Raw genomic sequence first — 19,146 nt, 5'->3', positions numbered from 1 at the left:
GGAGTAAATACTCAAAATAGTCCCTCGACTATAGTTAAATTCACAAATTGGTCCTCGACTTTCAATTTCAACCAATTAAGTCCTTAACTTTGTAATTTTAACACAATTTGGTCATGATCTGTCTATTTGACCGTTTGTTGACTGTGATTTTTGATGATATATATGTAATTTCATGGTCCATCGTCGATTTTTTAAGGTTCCGGTTGCATTTTCAGACTGCACTGTTACATTCGAATCCACTGCCGAAAGCAATCTACCAAATCCGGTCACCTTTCTTCATCCTCCCTTTAGATTCAATGTAGTTGAGTTCGTACCAGAGCGAAGAAGACGACGTGTTTCCGAACCGGTGCAACGTCATCCTGTAGGCCTCCACGTGCTTCGACGAGAGCTGAAGGTTCTTCTGGAGATCGTCGATCACGGTCAACAAATGGTCAAATAGACAGATCAGGACCAAATCGTGTCAAAATTGCAAAGTTAAGGACTTAATTGGTTGAAATCGAAAGTCGAGGACTAATTTGTGAATTTAGCTATAGTCGAGGGACCATTTTGGGTATTTACTCTTATCATATCGGATATTTTGCTTGCTTGCTTGTGTGGGGAAAAAAGGAGGCTGGAATTTTTTCCAAAAATATCTCATGCATTTTTGTTGTACTATACTTTCTTCTCTCAAATACGACATATTAAAATCAGTAAATAGGGTCTGTTTTTGAATTTTTATGGCTCCGTTCTAATAAATAAATGAGATCTTACCAAAATATAAGAACCGTACTAGTAGCACATCATCTGTGTCATTGAAAAAAACATAATGGTTTTGTCTACTCAATTAATTAGGTCTTAATTATTAAGAGAGAAAAGAGATTTGGGATAAAATGATGAATTTTAATATTAATTGTAATTTTTTTTTTTTTTAATTTCTTAAGTAACTAGGTCAAAAATAAATATTGAACCATCTAAAAATTGAACTGTGTGTTGTTACCCATCTTGCATGGCCTAAAATTCGGCCATATCAGTGAATTAAGTCCGTATGGTGGCACATGCAATCTTGTACTATACTTTCTTAGTAGAGCGCGCAATGTTGTATTCAAAACATTAATGTCGATATGAGTTAAACTCGGGTTTGTGTGTGTGTGTGTATGGTTTCTAGTATTCTTAGAGACGTTTGATCAAATACCTAGAAAGCAAAGTAAAACGCATAGGATGTATTGTAAAAAAAAAAACTAAACAAAAGCCCATTGCATAAATATAAAAAGGTTTACCTCAAATTATTGTGTTTATCACGATTTAAAACCACGTCATTTTAATGTATTAAAAATTTCGTTAGTCAATAATGGTGTGATCTGCTTAGTCGTTTATGTGTTAGAAACTTAGAATAATGAACCTTCTAGAATAAGATAATGCATTTTATGAGATAGAATAATATACTTTATGTGTTAGAATATGCTTTAAAATAACGTACTTTGATTTATGAGTTATAAAAATGTATGTTGTAACCTCTTCAAAAAACAAAAAAAAAAAAAAAAATGTATGTTGTAACAGTTAAGATGAAAATGCAAGTCGTGTCAGAAAAAAAAAATTTGTGTGAAGTAACGGTGTCATTTTTGGATCGTGGTCCACGCAATAATGATTGTCCTCAAACATCCGCAAATTATATTGTTGACCATGATTTATATTTAAAGGTGAATTATTGATAAATATTCATTTTTAATATGTTGAGTATTCATTTTTTTTTTAAATAGTATACTAAAATTATATGAAAACAAAAAAATAGGAAATGTACAATACAAAACACATAGAAAAAGTAGAAATATAAAAAATATAAGTCTGTATTTATAAATATTTCTCCTTTAAATATGTGTATTGTTGGTTTTTGGGTTTTCGGGCCCAAGGAGGTCCAACACAACCTTTAGCTGGAGGATACACCTTTCACGTGCGGCTCATAGAAAAATAAGTAGAAAAATATAACTCAATGCTTTTTGTACGTGGAAACCGAAAGGAAAACCACGGGCCTTTTTGAGCGGTGCCAAGCCTAACTCCACTATGTATTTTGTAGGTGTCTTTGTACATACTTGTAGGGCTATTCTCTACACAAAGTGTTGTGTTTCTAATAATATAGCAATAATAATAGAAAGAAGAGTGATGGAATGGTGTGGAAGAGTCCTTCCATGTGTATGGATGAGTGGTGGAGCCTTCTTGGTATATTGTGGAATGAGGCCTCTTTGGGAGAGTAGTTGTGGGAGAGTGATAGTAGTCTTCAAGTGTGTAGGAGGAGTACTTGGGAGAGTCCTCCCATGTGTGTATGAGTGAGTTACCCCTTTCTTCTTGTCTTCCCCTCCTTTTTATAGCTAGCCCATCCCAAAAGTGTCCGTTGGACATTTAGTAGGGTAGTGATGGGTGATAATTAGGGGGTTATGGATAATAATAATAATAATGGGGTAATAAGATGGGGTAATAAGTGGGAGGTTAGGAATGGTGGGGTAGTAAATAGGACTTTAAGGGTGATAATGTAGGAATAACGGCTAGTTAGACCGACCCCCTACCCGTGCCGACCTCCGGGTTGAGCCGACTCCTGGGTCGAGCCGACTCCTGGGTCGAGCCGACTCATCGGTTTGACCCATATCTATTTTTGGGCTTGCTCCATTTTCTTCTTGGGCTTCTCTTCTTCTTCTGGGCTTGATCTCTTTTCTTCTTGGGCCCCGAGCCCACGGGGTTCACACCCCATCAACTAGTCCCTCACTTTTCTATGTCTCGCGCTTAGCAGGACATGGAAAAGTATATTGTCTTGCCTCAAAATTATCCCCCTTGATTCTTGCCGACTCTTTATTCAAGATCCCACACGACTCCATCCTCATGACTTCTCTCCGTTTGCCATATGACCGACTGCTTCAGTGGATGTGACCCTCTGGCTTCGAGCCCCTCTTTTCTTTAGCCGTCGAAGTGAATCTTAGCTATAACTTTTTCTTTCTCTAATAAACTTCTAAGGGTTCGGACCCTCGATTCCTTCTTTATTCGCCGAGTCCCTCAGTCGAGGCGACTCTTCGGTGGTAGCTCCTTTTCCCTCTAGAAATGTCTAAGGGTTGGAACCCTTGTTTCTTTTCTCTTTTTCTCTAGAAACGTCTAAGGGTCGGAACCCTTGTTTCTTTCCTTTTTTTCTCTATAAGAAACGTCTAAGGGTCGGAGCCCTTGTTTCTTTTCTCTTTTTCTCTAGAAACGTCTAAGGGTTGGAACCCTTGTTTCTTTTCTCTTTTTTCTCTAAGAAACGTCTAAGGGTCGGAGCCCTTGTTTCTTTTCTCTTTTTCTCTAGAAACGTCTAAGGGTTGGAACCCTTGTTTCTTTTCTCTTTTTCTCTAGAAACGTCTAAGGGTCGGAACCCTTGTTTCTTTTCTCTTTTTCTCTAAGAAACGTCTAAGGGTCGGAGCCCTTGTTTCTTTTTTCTTTTTCTCTAGAAACGTCTAAGGGTCGGGACCCTTGTTTCTTTCTTCTTTTCTCTAGAAACGTCTAAGGGTCGGAACCCTTGTTTCTTTTCTCTTTTTCTCTAAGAAACGTCTAAGGGTCGGAGCCCTTGTTTCTTTTCTCTTTTCTCGCCGAGTCCCTCAGTCGAGGCGACCCCTGTAGGCTTTTTCTCGGAAACGTCTAAGGGTCTGGGCCCTTGTTTCCTATCTTTTCTTGCCGAGTCCCTTGGTCGAGGCGACCCATTAGGCTTTTTCTATCTCAAAAACAGTTTAGGGTCAGTGCCCCGTCGTTTCTCTCAATACTTGCCGAGTCCCTCGGTCGAGGCGACCCATTAGGCTTTTTCTATCTCAGAAACAGTTTAGGGTCAGTGCCCCGTCGTTTCTCTCAATACTCGCCGAGTCCCTCAGTCGAGGCGACTCCTGTAGGCTTTTTCTCGGAAACGTCTAAGGGTCTGGGCCCTTGTTTCCTATCTTTTCTTGCCGAGTCCCTCGGTCGAGGCGACCCATTAGGCTTTTTCTATCTCAGAAACAGTTTAGGGTCAGTGCCCCGTCGTTTCTCTCAATACTCGCCGAGTCCCTCAGTCGAGGCGACTCCTGTAGGCTTTTTCTCGGAAACGTCTAAGGGTCTGGGCCCTTGTTTCCTATCTTTTCTTGCCGAGTCCCTCGGTCGAGGCGACCCATTAGGCTTTTTCTATCTCAGAAACAGTTTAGGGTCAGTGCCCCGTCGTTTCTCTCAATACTCGCCGAGTCCCTCAGTCGAGGCGACTCCTGTAGGCTTTTTCTCGGAAACGTCTAAGGGTCTGGGCCCTTGTTTCCTATCTTTTCTTGCCGAGTCCCTCGGTCGAGGCGACCCATTAGGCTTTTTCTATCTCAGAAACAGTTTAGGGTCAGTGCCCCGTCGTTTCTCTCAATACTCGCCGAGTCCCTCAGTCGAGGCGACTCCTGTAGGCTTTTTCTCGGAAACGTCTAAGGGTCTGGGCCCTTGTTTCCTATCTTTTCTTGCCGAGTCCCTCGGTCGAGGCGACCCATTAGGCTTTTTCTATCTCAGAAACAGTTTAGGGTCAGTGCCCCGTCGTTTCTCTCAATACTCGCCGAGTCCCTCAGTCGAGGCGACTCCTGTAGGCTTTTTCTCGGAAACGTCTAAGGGTCTGGGCCCTTGTTTCCTATCTTTTCTTGCCGAGTCCCTCGGTCGAGGCGACCCATTAGGCTTTTTCTATCTCAGAAACAGTTTAGGGTCAGTGCCCCGTCGTTTCTCTCAATACTCGCCGAGTCCCTCAGTCGAGGCGACTCCTGTAGGCTTTTTCTCGGAAACGTCTAAGGGTCTGGGCCCTTGTTTCCTATCTTTTCTTGCCGAGTCCCTCGGTCGAGGCGACCCATTAGGCTTTTTCTATCTCAGAAACAGTTTAGGGTCAGTGCCCCGTCGTTTCTCTCAATACTCGCCGAGTCCCTCAGTCGAGGCGACTCCTGTAGGTTTTTTCTCGGAAACGTCTAAGGGTCTGGGCCCTTGTTTCCTATCTTTTCTTGCCGAGTCCCTCGGTCGAGGCGACCCATTAGGCTTTTTCTATCTCAGAAACAGTTTAGGGTCAGTGCCCCGTCGTTTCTCTCAATACTCGCCGAGTCCCTCAGTCGAGGCGACTCCTGTAGGCTTTTTCTCGGAAACGTCTAAGGGTCTGGGCCCTTGTTTCCTATCTTTTCTTGCCGAGTCCCTCGGTCGAGGTGACCCATTAGGCTTTTTCTAAGGGTCCTAGCCTTTGTTTCTTTTCATTTTCTCTCGCCGAGTCCCTGCTCGAGGCGGCTCCTGGCTATAATTCTTCTTTTCCTAGTGAACTTCTTGGATTCTTGGTTCTTTTACTAACTCGAGTGACTCTTGGTTGTAGCCTTACTTTTTCTTCCCTAAAATCCATCCTCCAAACTCGCATGAGAGATAATACCCGGTAAGACTCTTGGTGTCGACATTTAGAACTGATTGGGAGCAAGTGAGTGAGCTGCCCTTTAATCTTCTTCCCTGCGTACGAATGGACGGACCTACCCGGTCTGACTCTAGGAGTCGGCATGCCCGACGCAGAGCTCTGGGTGATGAGTTAGTAGCAAGAATTTCATAGGAAAAAATATTAATGCTAGGGTAAGGAATCGACCCCTGACCTCCTTAATTCTTTCCTTGGCTTTTGCCAATCCTACGAAATTGATTTTTGGATTCTCACAGCACTGAATTTAAGATGTTCCAGGACGGTGCGTTTGGGATAGCCATGAATAAGCTACGAGATCTCACGCATTGGGATTTGTCCGTCAAATAACTCCAGTTTTGAGACCATCATCATCAGTCAGCATGCATGCGAGTATGCCTTGGAATGGTACATGCGTCGGCGAGATTATGCACAAAAGTCTCTTCAACAGCTTCTTCTCTCTCAATTTGCCTCTCCCCATTGATAGCCACGTATATTCATGCACTTACTCTCACAGCCTGTATCATTTTCCTGTATCCTGAGATTTTTCCTTTCCATATTTTGAGTTCTTCTGGCCTTATCTCATGTACATTCACATCCACTTCTCCATGTACATTTCCTTAGAGATGGTAACTTTTCCCTACTTTCTCCATGTCCGCCAGATGGACTGCCGAGTCCTTGCATTTTTCCGATACCACATTCGAGTTTGACTGGGGAAGAGTCGGAAAGAGAGCAATATCCGGACCCGACTCCATGGCTGCCCACACACTTGCCGACTTTCTCGCATCAAGTGTCTTGCCAACAAGTTACTAGTGTGGACGGAGCTCTCTTGTATTTCAATGGATTTTTACCCCGCCTCGGGTTCCGATTCGGCGGCCGACTCATTCTGACTGGTCATACGCTCGCCGTCCACCTTGGCCTTGTCCTTTGTAATTACAGAATGAGATGAGAGTTACGTGAGCTTTTGGTCATGCGGCCTTGTCAGTTTGCTTCGCTCGCCAACTATCTTGACCATATTCTAATTGGGATCTTTGCATGGCAGCATAATTTCATGGAGACGTAGGCGCGCACTCCCGCTTTCCTTGCAGCACGTGACAGGTATAAATACATGAAGTGCAACACCGCCCCTTGACTAATTTGTCATTTTGTTTGAGTCTAAGTCGGTGTCGACTGGACGAGTGCTCATAACCGAGCTTGATCAAATGAAAGGGTAAATGGCGGGGATCGGGCATAGGTGCGACTCGCCAACCACGCACGACCCCGACTAGCCTTCTTGGCCGACTGTCTCACAGCTGATCATATTTGACTCGGTAATCAGGGCGCTGGAGGAGTGTCGACGGCCGTTCAATCATTTTAGCTTCTCCGATTTTTATCAAGGTGGCACAATGCCAAACTCGATGATGGGATGTGAAAGCTGCTCAGCAGCTCTTTTACCCAAACTTGGCATGTTATAGTGTGCTCACTGCTCAATACTGACACCTTCTCCAAATTCCCGAATGAAGGGTTCAACAATATGTGCCTTATCAAATATATTTTCCTACTTGAATATTGCCACGTACGCGAGTTGAACCCAATGCTAATAAGAAAATTTTCCATGTGTAAGCAGCCAAGCAGGCCTTGGCGTGATGATTCTGGAAACTTCCATATTTTCTTTGTTGTCCATCTTACAGTATTCGATCGAGAATCATCCGGCTCAAGTCCTCGGATATCTCGAAGATCTTGCCCGTGATATTAACCCGGGAAGAACTTGAGGGGCAATCGGTGATCCTTAGCGCGGCGGAATCAATCTTGTCAGTCCAAATGAAGGCCTCCCGTACTCTACGGCGGCTAAGAAGCAGATGCCTGATCAGACCTGCTCCTGATTCGATCAACCTTATCAACGTCGCCGTGGGTATCGCGGAAATGACGGCGGGATTAGAGCCCGTTTCCGGTCCTTTGCTAACGGAGTGTTTGCCCAGAGCCGAGTCGCCATCCGAGTCCATAGTTGGTGAGAACTAACAGGATTTGAGGCTTCTGTATGAGATCATAGATTCATGGTTGTCGTATTTGCTCTCTCCTCCACCCAGGCTTGTCACGTATCTACCGGATGCGGCGTGACTTCTAATTGCCGAGTGGGACGCCGAGTGCTAGTGCGGCCTCCTTAAGTAGCCGACTACTCTGAATTTAATCGCCACTGATGCCGACTCCGACTTGACTCCGCAACCGACCATATGATGGTTGGCACCTTGATTGCCACTCCGATTCCACGACAGGCCGCACGGTGGCCGAGTCCCTCAGTCTTGCTAAGGATTTGATGAACGAGCGAGGAGAGGTCAGAGTAACAAGGAGGAAGCGATCAAGCGAACTATCGCCGACACGGTCTCTTCTTGCTTTTCCTTTGTCGACTACCCTCTCGCTGGCTTCCTTTCGCCGACTTCTTTACTGCTTAACCGCGTGTTTTCCCGACTATTACGTACTCATGGGGGCTTCAGCCGACTACGGGAGTCGGCAAGGAGAACATCGGTGCAAACGCACAGCCGGAGGCTAATCATCGTTATCATGAGGCGGACGGTCGCCGGCTTGTTAATCAGACCATTGCGCCGAGTCCATCATCGCCGGCTGCCGACTTCTTGCGAACTTTGGTTAGTCGAATGAGGATTGCGGTCTGGAATGGTCGGTCACATGCAATCTGTGGTGGGAGCAGTCTGGTCATTCCTTCTTTATTTACGCAAAAACAGCGTGATCATGAAGAGGAAGATTTGCAATTTTTAATTCCGGGTTCTGAAGCTTGCTATTTTCCTTAAATGTGCCACGTATTCTCTTCAAGTGAACAGCCGACTCTGACTTCGCCGACCATACGCTTGTCGACTGCCCTCTTGTCGACAATTTTTACCAAGCCTAAATGCTGCAAGACTTGGCTTGAATCCGTCGGTTTCAATTGCACTCTTCAAAATGCAAAAACTCCATTTGTATGGTCCTAATAATCTTGTTAGCCATTCATGCAAGCATACCAGAGGAACTCGAAGACGAGCTCAACTGATCAAATTTTGTGCCGAGTCCACCGTCACCGACTCTACTATACCGATTTGTCGGAAAGCTGCTTCGTTGGGATCGCTGACTGAGCTCCGCCAGAGAACCAAGAAAAATGATCAGCCGACTGCCCCATGGGCTCGGTAGATTCTACGGAGCATCCCTATGCGAAGAAAGAGTCCGCTATGGCGGGATTGTCCGGGCGGGGCGGTCACTCGCCGATGACGCTATAACTTGCGGTCGATCGACGGTGGCTGCCGGGATTGGTGGCCTTGGTCTCGACAGAGTCATGTATGCGGAGGTCGCCGGAGTTGATGGCTTTAGTTGTGGACTCGGCCGAACATCCACGGACGCTTAGGTATGCAGCGAGTTAGAGAACTCGGTCTTCTATCGCGAGTGAGGTTTTTCTCTTCTTTCCTCTCCAGTGGACTCGGCGAGAGGCTGTATCTACTGTACCTTTTCATCTAGATGAAATTGATGAGTACATGGGAGTCGGCGAGAGCATCCTCTTCTTCCTCCTGCTTATTACAATTACAAGAAGATTGTAGATTTCTGGTAGCATGGAGACTTCTCTTTTGTGATGTAAGATTCATCGATTACTTTGTCTTCGTTACGTGGTGATCTCATGTTGGTTCACCAATATTCTGGCATTTTTCTCCTCTGCATATATTTTGGCATTTTTTTTTTTTTTTGGAACTGAATGTATTATCTCCTTGTATAATCTCGTGACATACGCCTGGAATTTGCTCCTTTGTTGTGTAAAGGAATAATGGATTGTCCATCGGATGCAGAGAAGCCATTGGAAAGGTAGAAAGGAAATTGTGATTGTGGAAATCAGATGCAGGCGCATATGCGAATTAACTTTGGAAAATTTCCAAGCAAAATATGCTAAGAGGACGCCAAGTTGATGACTGTTTCACTAGGTACACGGCTTTTCCAACCGCGGTCCGACCCTTCACAAGCCTCGTTTGATACCACGCTGCTTATCTCCTTAATGCCAGCAGATTCTTTCACATGATCAAGAGCAAAAGCGGAGAAAAAATAATTGTGACCACGGTGATTACCGTTAAAGTCGTGGTGGGGGAACCATTTATTCGGCGTCCCGATTTCTTGATTCCCCCGGCCGAGTCCCTCAGTGTGATGGACCGACTACTCTTTGCCAACAACTTTGAGTACTTTAATTTAAATACTACACTTAATTTAGATGATAATGGTTACCTCTTGTAGACCTCGACACGCTATCTTCTTTACTTGATTCTCCTCTAGTTCTCTTCTTGGTCCACGACTCTCCGTGAACCTTCTCAATCTTCCGTCCGTAGTGACCGGACGCTCTCCGAAATTGCTCAGATAAAGAGGCAAACGTGACCTTTTGTCACGATCCCCACAGACGGCGCCAGTGTTGGTTTTTGGGTTTTCGGGCCCAAGGAGGTCCAACACAACCTTTAGCTGGAGGATACACCTTTCACATGCGGCTCATAGAAAAATAAGTAGAAAAATATAACTCAATGCTTTTTGTACGTGGAAACCGAAAGGAAAACCACGGGCCTTTTTGAGCGGTGCCAAGCCTAACTCCACTATGTATTTTGTAGGTGTCTTTGTACATACTTGTAGGGCTATTCTCTACACAAAGTGTTGTGTTTCTAATAATATAGTAATAATAATAGAAAGAAGAGTGATGGAATGGTGTGGAAGAGTCCTTCCATGTGTATGGATGAGTGGTGGAGCCTTCTTGGTATATTGTGGAATGAGGCCTCTTTGGGAGAGTAGTTGTGGGAGAGTGATAGTAGTCTTCAAGTGTGTAGGAGGAGTGCTTGGGAGAGTCCTCCCATGTGTGTATGAGTGAGTTACCCCTTTCTTCTTGTCTTCCCCTCCTTTTTATAGCTAGCCCATCCCAAAAGTGTCCGTTGGACATTTAGTAGGGTAGTGATGGGTGATAATTAGGGGGTTATGGATAATAATAATAATAATAATGGGGTAATAAGTGGGAGGTTAGGAATGGTGGGGTAGTAAATAGGACTTTAAGGGTGATAATGTAGGAATAACGGCTAGTTAGACCGACCCCCTACCCGTGCCGACCTCCGGGTCGAGCCGACTCCTGGGTCGAGCCGACTCATCGGTTTGACCCACATCTATTTTTGGGCTTACTCCATTTTCTTCTTGAGCTTCTCTTCTTCTTCTGGACTTGATCTCTTTTCTTCTTGGGCCCGAGCCCACGGGGTTCACACCCCATCATGTATAAAAATGAATTGTTTAGTATTTTATTTTAGGAAAAAAGGTAGTTTAAAATTTTTTAAAATTAGAGAAACCGTTTTTATATATTTTATAAAGTTGGATAAATTATGATTAGGAACATTTCTAAAATTCCATCCAAAGAAAATATGCTTCAATTCTTCCTTTCACATGATAAGTATTCCTTTTGTACAGAGAAAAGAAATGTTCCAATACAATGAACATTGCACTACGGTAGCTCTGTTGGTTCCCCGTGACAGATTACACCTAAGGTATTGTGTGACCTCAGACAGGTTTCTTAGGTGCACTAAGGTATTGTGTGACCTTCAGGAAAGACAAAAGCAGGAATTTGGTTCCTGAGAACATGAGAGACAGAGATTTCCATGCCTGGTTTCAAGCAAGTATACCTACTTATTTCGCGTCTAAACTCTTCCACAGCCCCACGAATATAAAGCACCCGTCGCCTTTTTGCTGCTTCTCGGTTCCTCATCAAACCGATGAAAAATGCAAAATGAGGGTGTGGCTTGGATGAGTCCACAAAAGCATTTGGGTTAGGATGGGAGTGCATCATTCCATTAGTGACAGTCTCTATCTGCAAAACATCAAACGGGAAGCATAAGCTTCTGCAGCACCAGTAGATTTCTCAAGAATATTTTGGAATTTGAGTTAATACAAGGTTTAATCTTAGTTATCAACAAATAATTTCGCCACATTCTACCTTTAACTTTATAGTTTTATCAAATTTAGTCCCCCCGTCATATAATATATGACATGCTGTTAACTTTATGAACAAATTTGTAAATTTCGAATGTCATCCCCTATATCTGACAGAGAACGATTGCCAAAATCATTGTTTAATGGTGTTGATGACAATCGTTCTCTATCATATATGAGATGTGACATTCAAAATTTACTGATTTGATCATGGAGTTAACAAGATGGATTATATGACATGGACTAAATTTGATAGAACCATGAAAGTCAATATCAAAATGCAAAGAAATTAGTATTTGTCAAGAACTAAATGTGAAAAAATCACCAAAAGCTATGCATTAAAGTAATGTTCACCTTAAGTGTAAGTTCTACAAGCTTTGACTCCACCCACTCTTTCCAACTTAACAAGTCATTATCATCTGCTGCAACGATATCAACCTGAACAAAATCCTTGAATGCCTCAAAGAAAGAATAGGGCTCAAAAAGAGCATCCCATTGAGCAGCACTCGACTCAATGCCCTAAATTTAACAGTAAAAGAGAAAATATCAATCTCTCAAAATCTACAGCCGAGGGAGGGGGATGGAAAAGAGATAAGAGTAAATTGAAATTAAACAACTTACCTCACAAATTTCACTGCCAAACTGAAACTGACTCATCAGTACTGAAAGAGTAGATGCTGAGACATGGGAACTGGAATTCATGCAAGGGTATGCAGGAGTGATGATTGGCATTCTATGTGTTTGTTCTTCGGGGTTTTTGCGTGGATCCCAAGGAAGAAAACTGAGCTCATTGTGTTCTATAGGGCATAGCATCACAGGATTTGGCCAATGCCATTGTGTATAGACTCTGAAAACCCGTGAAACTAGCATGCTGGGAATTGCGTTAGGATAAAGCTGGCAAATGTGAGCAACCAAAACAGCCCAGCTTGTACCACCAAGAAATCCAGTCACCTTGAGCAAAAAAGGCATGCAAAAATGATATTGAACTCTTATGTAGCCTTTAGAATAATGTATTTATATCAGAAATGAGCAACAGGAAAGAAATTCATAAAAAGATCAAGAAATATCAACTTACATCTGAATAAACCACATGGATTTTGGCCCAAAATTTCAAAGCTCTGAGTGTCATTTGGAAGTACTACAAGTTTAGAAAGTATTAGATAACATGGAAATCAATGATCATCAGATGAACCAGCAGAGGTAAAAGCTGTTACCTCAACATTGGGAACAAGTTTCATAAGCTCACCAGCAACCCTGCACCCATTGAGACTTTGAAGAGTTGTTTCATCAATATTGTACAGCACAGAACAGTCTGAAATGTCCAAATCCTGTTGAATTGAAAAAATATAGGGCGTATAAACTCAGTTAAGTGGTTTACATGAGCAGTTTTTTTTTTAATTTCAGAGCTCATATCTTATAGCCACAACAGATTCCTAAATTCTGAAAATTGTCTTGTAGGCATTCCAGAGAAGAAGTAAAACATACTGTCAGCAGCTCTACTATCACATCATGTTTGTAATGAAGGTGAATATCCAAATTGGAAGATGAATCAAACAAGACTCAAGAGAATCTTCAGTAAGTGGAAGTGCAAAAAAATTGTGTTTTGTTATGCTTTTAGTTGAGATGAAACACATTCTTTAATTTGTTCAAACCTACCTCAGGGACAACCATCAGAGAGATGCTTGCATAAAGGAGATTAATTGATATTCCTTGAAATTTGAATTTCATAACAGGGACATGTGCTTCAAGGACACACCGGATTTCAGTAACTTCTTCCATTTTGGCTAAAATATCACGTAGAATAGTAAAGAAATCCTCCTGTAGATAGAAACAGAAGCAGTACTCTTTGAACAATGCTAGAAGTAACCATATTGAACTACACAAAGTTGGCCACAATTTGAAACTCACTTCCCGATTAACATAAGAAGGCCCGATGCACAATGTATCAATGGCAGTTCCAGGCACATGAACCTGTAAGAAGTATCACTTATCAACACCAACACATAATGTGTTAAGGGAAACAATCAAAATTTGATAGCATCAAGGGAATTGAGGTTTTTATTATACTTGAAAAGGCAACTTAGTATGCTACATTGCATTGATTATACTATCCGAAACCATTTCACCCTGCAAGAGAGACACTTCATAATATGCCTAAATGACTATTAACCAAAACTTATTATCTAATATACCAATAGAGAGAGTAAACTGCAAAAATCTAGCTCTGTACTTGAAATCTAATCACATTTTACACTTCATACACGAAAACCTTTTCAAACTACAATTTACATAGTGAAATTCTTGTCATTGTAACTGTGATGAATTTAATCTTGTCATAGACTTTATATTGTAGCCAGGATCTTAAACAGCAGCTATTAACAAGTGAAGGTTTTATACACCAACGAATCAGAAAGACTTCAGATGCATCCCCAGAAGAAAATTAGAAATGAAATGTAGAGAAACTTAAGGGTAAAGCTACAAAATATCATGGCTTCTATCCTAATGTATGAACTGGTTGACTTACTCCAAGCCGATAAGATCCACAAGTGAATATTATAGAATTTGCATCTTCCACCATTTGATCTGTGTAACCTCCCTGGCGGGCCAATTGCTTCACCCAGCGCTTTACAATCTACAAAATCACATCCACAGCATCAAAATTTAGTTCAAAGTTCCCTCATTCTATGGACACTCCACCCTTTCATGTGTTATGATGTTTTGTACATTTCATACTGAACTTGATCAAAATAACAATTGAGAATTAAAAGTGAATATAACACCTATAGTAGATGGAGCAAAGTTGTATTAACTAGTAGATGCATATAAAGAAGTGCATATATAGGATAATAGGAAGCAAAATGAACTCAATATCATAAGAGAAAGCACAAGAACTCCATAGCTTGATCAGAATAACGATCAAGAATTAAAAGTGAATATAACACTATTGTAGATGGAGCAATAGTGGTATTAGAAATATGAACTCAATATAGTTTAATTACTACAATTAATCACAAAATTAATTACCTGATCAAGCTTGCATAGCACCTCTTTTCTCATTGCAGCTTCTTCCTCCTTCACGTATACTCCTGAATCCCTCAAAAACTAACAATTAATCAAGAGTCAACGCATAGTCAGTTCATATTCAAGCCCAAATTTTAAGAAGAAAACAGTAATCATCAAATAAAACTATAAAAAATTTACATCATTTAGTATTTCCTAAACTATCCAAAATCTTATTCACATCGAAATAAAACTGAAAGGAATCACCTTCTCGAGTTCTGCATTTCTTTGAAGATCCGCCTCGGATGGCCCGGAAAGAGATAACGGTGTAATGAACCTGGGGCTTGAACAGAAAAAGAGAGGGAGAAATAGCAGAACAGAAGAGGAAGGGAGAAATAGCAGGGAATAGGGAGATTTTAGGGAGAAGAAGGGGTAGAGAAAGTGAGAAAACTGGTACTAATCCCAAGTATAAACCAAGCATAATACTCCAGTACAATCTATTCCCTATTATACTAGAAAGAAGGGAAATATGTAAGAACAAATCTGCAACAAACTATCGGCCCCAAGGAGACAGCACCGCTTTCTGCCCTGCTGGTCTGATGCTTCCTCTACCAAGTTGTGATCTTTGCTGGTCGGGTCTGCTGCTTTCTTTTCCTTTAATAGATCCTTTTCCCCAAGGATGACATGATAATCCTCCCCAATTGCTACTTCTTTGGTTCAAGCTCAGCAAACTTCTTTATAGACAGCATCACTTTCTGGTTATATATTTGTTTTGGTATGGAAGATCTGAGAATGGGAGTGTCCAAGAATCTAACTATGATTCCCTCCAATGTCCCAAACATCTCCTTCACAGTGGTTGTGGCAGGTTTAAATGTATCAGTCACTGCTTTGTCTTCATAGAAAATAGAATTTATAGTAGCACTCTTGCCAACTCCAATTTTTCCAATAACAAAGACAGCCAAAGAGAAGTTTAGGTCGTTCCTACTACTCTCAATCATTGTAATCAATTCTTCTTGTTTCACCAACAGTTTATAGGACATACTAGGGATATGTGAGTTTTTCATTATTTCACCCTCAACAACTACTGACTTCTCCATTTGTACATCAGAGAATTATTATTAAGCCATCATCACTGTCCTTATCACTTTCATCATATATCACTACGGGATTAACATGGGTTAATAATTCTTCATTCTTAGCAGTAACTTCAACATCAACTTCTTCCTTAATATAACTAAGTTCATCCAAATTAACAAGAAATGGTAAACTATCATTCCGCATGTCATTATCAACCAAGCAAGGAGCATCACCTTCACTTAACTCAAACTGTTTGGCCATCCACATAGCATCCTCAAGGTTCCTAGGCCTTGATGTTCTCACAAAATACCTCAGTTGCTGCTTTAATCTAACTATGAAACTGTCTAAGAAGTATTGATCACTTAAACAAGGATAAATTTGCAGCAAAAGGCCTTTAAACTCCTCAAATTTAACAGCAAATTCAGTCACACTTCCAATTTGTTTGAAATTAGAGAACTCTTCCATCACATCCATACTGTTCTCACAAAACCTTTTACAGATGGCCTCGGCAAAAGCAGACCACTGAAACCCCACCCTCAAACCATTTAGGTAACTTCCAAACCAAATTCTTGCTCTACCAGTTAAGTTCACACACAAAACATTCAATATCTCGTCTCCAGGAATTCTAGCAAGCAAATCTTTCACACCTCACAACCCATAATCTGGGTTGATCATAGTCAAAAGGAGGGAAGTCTTGTTTATACCTCGTGAAATTGTCACCTCCATGGCCCTGAGCTTGCTGCCTAACCTCCAAATTGCCTCTTCTTGGAGCCCAATCCAGATCATCAACCCTTTGGCCAATCTGAAATGCATGGGTGTTTTCCCCTAGGCCCTCATCTTCCACCACAATTTCAGGATTCTCAGGGTCATTCTGCACTGCAGGCTCCTTTCCCGGTCTCCTTCCAGGCATTTGGCTTCCTTCCCCTTGATTCGGAAGGCTTGTTTGACCCCGCCCATGTGCAGAAGATGGATCTATTACAGGGGATGGTGGTCGATTCTGCCGCAGTAGCTCGGTCATCTCAGATTTCCAGCCAGCAAACTGTGCAAACATCTCTGATTTGAACTCCTGGATCGTATCTTCCACGGACTGTAATCTTGCTTCCACGGACTGTAATCTTGAATCTATCTTGCTTCCTTGTTCGACGACTTGAGCCTCCAAGCTTCTAAAGCGATCCTCCATTACAACTATAATGAATAAACCTGATAATTTGAAGAAAAAACAGGCAGAAGAGAGCAATTGCAGAAAATGGAGAAGAGAATGGCAGAAATTGGGGGAGAATTGGGAGATTTTTAGATGAGAGAGATAGAGAAATCTGATAAAATTGTATTGAATCCCAAAAACCATCCAATTACAAATCATACTCCAATTTATAGTCATCTGGAATTTACTCCAAATAACAAACAAAATAAAAATCAAGTAACAAACTCAGATTTGAACTCTTGGATCTTTATCTCCCAAGTAACCGCAACAACCGTTCCCAGCAAACCTAGGCGCCAACCAAGCTTTCATTTTCGTCTTTTGTCTATTCTACATCCTAAGCAAGATATTGGCGCGTACAGCGAGTACTGAATCAGAGTGCATGAACGCAGGATTAACAATAAGCGTGAAAGCTGTAAAAATTCACGTTTGATTGCCTTCCATTCCAGTTAGTGATGATTAATGAAATATGCTGATCATCGCATAATCTCTGATAGCGCATCATATATGCGTCTATCCTTTGAGGATTCTTCAGCCATTGTTGATCATATTTATTTTTTATTTTTTATTTTTTTGTATATGGGAAAACCGCATATGTATCGGGTAAACTTATCCCATGTAATAGCCAACAAAGGAAGTAAATTGCACTAAGAATACGGGTCAAGTGTGTCCTTTTAAGAATTATATTTTTTGTCATTTAATTTATATGTTTGTTTTATAAGTGATAGTTAATTTTAAGTCATTTTTCATAACTCCTCTTTTTGGATCTAGTATTATTGTAGCAGGATAATTTTTGGTCCTTCGTCAACAAAATTGTTGAAATGTTCTTAAATATAAAGACAATTTGATTTTTTTTTTATTATACAAATTAGGTTGATCCGCCATATTTTTATTTTTATTTTATTAAAAAATTGTATAATTGAAGACTTAAATGGTCCTGTATTTTATGAAATTTTAACAACTTTGTTGGCGGATGACCAAAAATTATCATTCCACAATAATACGAGAACTAACAGGGGGGGTTAAAAAGAGTGACTGAAAGGACAAAAACTGAAATTAACTATAAATATTACACTTTCCCTCATCTATATCCCTTATATTATAAATTAATTTATCCAATAATTAGTATTACAATATGTAATCCTTCAACCCCACAAAATATCATACTTTTCCTTATAAATACAATCATTTTATCCCTGATTAGTATTATACTTTATATCATAAAATAGAAAGTATAATACTATTTATTGATTAACAAACTCTTTATTCTTTGCTTATTGTCTTTATTAGTTTTATTTTTTATTTTTTTTGAATTTAATAGTACTTTTAATGAAATTTTTAAATATCTAATCTAAAAACATAATAAGCTTCAATGATAGTTATACCTGATTTTTGTCCCTTTTTTAACTGCTTTGTTGTACATTGTATTCTTAATGTTGGACAATACTTTTTTATTGACAAAAATATCTAAATATTCTGTTACTGTTAACAAAACCGTTAAATATAATATATAAAAAAAAAAACCTAAATCGTTTTCATCCATTCATTTTCCTTTCATATTTCCTATAATTCTTCCGCTTTATCTTATTTATTTTATAATACATTACCGGGATATTCATCACAATAATCTTTCACTCAATTTCTACGCAAATTCCTCCCACCCTTCATCCGCTCATTTTTCATTGCCTCTTATCCGCAGATTCCTCCAATCAATCATCCGCTCATCTTTGATTACCCATCTGTCATACTATACCACCAATTGGGATCTCAATCAGTGAAATCCTCTTCATTACTTTCTCAACCTCGGGAATAAGAGCTGCAATCAACGACATTCAATAGGTATGAACATGAATTGCGTCTCAATATTTAAGTGGAATTACTTCTGCCTTCTTTCTTCCAAATCCAGTCTAAGGTAAATTATTTTTTTTTTTTTTGTTAATTTCAAATAATTTAATGCCAGTCCTTGATGGTGAGGCACTGTAATTTAGTACAGTTCCTTCTAATTCCTTACAGTCCCTCATTACCAATATTACGTCTAATTAAGCAATATGTAATTTCATATCAATAAATACTAATTTTATATTAATTAAAATTGAAAATCCTTTTACAACAATTAAACCTAATTTTGAGCATCGATAGGAAATAGAATGGTTTAAAAAAAAAAAAAAAGAACTCCTAAAAGTTTTCGATATTTCTTTGAGAAATCAGAATAAGTTTATGATTGTGCACTAAAAAAAAAAAACGAATAAGTTTATCATTAAAAATTCATTGCCCTATATACAAAATTGCTTGCTTTGAGTAGTTACATTAAGAGGAATTTCATTACCCCTTTTTCTTAATTGCTATGATTATGTCTATAATTAAGAATTTCTTGATTTATTTCTATTTTATTGCTTTATTTAGTTTTGGAATGTTGCTTGATGTTAGGATGTATCTAGTTATTTAAACTGCTTCATTGGACACTGAAGACACCATAAAATAATTCCATCATTTTATTTGTTTCTTTCTCTAAAATTTTAGTCTGTTA

At 40.3% G+C, this 19,146-nt stretch overlaps 1 protein-coding gene across 2 annotated transcripts; it reads right to left on the bottom strand.

Annotated features, from left to right (window-relative positions):
- Positions 1–10,757: 10,757 nt before the first annotated feature.
- On the bottom strand, positions 10,758–17,182 carry LOC109179869 (nuclear poly(A) polymerase 2-like). Of its 2 annotated transcripts, XM_019329339.1 has the most exons (11): positions 16,126–17,181; positions 14,612–14,687; positions 14,369–14,446; positions 13,869–13,976; positions 13,253–13,315; positions 13,001–13,162; positions 12,559–12,672; positions 12,420–12,482; positions 11,966–12,295; positions 11,699–11,863; positions 10,758–11,222 (listed from the first exon to the last, which is right to left on the bottom strand). In XM_019329339.1, exons 1-11 carry the CDS (start codon positions 16,797–16,799, stop codon positions 10,938–10,940), a joined length of 2,118 nt encoding a protein of 705 aa, XP_019184884.1. In that variant the 5' UTR covers positions 16,800–17,181; the 3' UTR covers positions 10,758–10,937. The 2 variants fall into 2 exon arrangements, with proteins under 2 accessions (XP_019184884.1, XP_019184883.1); XM_019329338.1 differs by having other exon boundaries at positions 13,001–13,315; positions 16,126–17,182.
- Between the last annotated feature and the right edge of the window lie 1,964 nt (positions 17,183–19,146).

The sequence above is a fragment of the Ipomoea nil genome, unplaced genomic scaffold, assembly GCF_001879475.1.
Source record: "Ipomoea nil cultivar Tokyo-kokei standard unplaced genomic scaffold, Asagao_1.1 scaffold0980, whole genome shotgun sequence".
Classification (NCBI taxonomy): Eukaryota; Viridiplantae; Streptophyta; class Magnoliopsida; order Solanales; family Convolvulaceae; genus Ipomoea; species Ipomoea nil.
This window is presented reverse-complemented; position numbering and strand designations above follow the sequence as displayed.

Bases quoted from the DNA above. Each gene is read 5' to 3' on its own strand.
- LOC109179869 (XM_019329338.1), bottom strand. From the start codon at position 16,799: ATGACTATAAATTGGAGTATGATTTGTAATTGGATGGTTTTTGGGATT. The intron at 14,688-16,125 runs GTATAAACAAGA...TTTCTGTTCAAG, and splicing joins GGAGGTGACAATTTCACGAG to CCCCAGGTTCATTACACCGT. The intron at 11,223-11,698 runs GTGAACATTACT...GATGTTTTGCAG, and splicing joins TTGTAGAACTTACACTTAAG to ATAGAGACTGTCACTAATGG.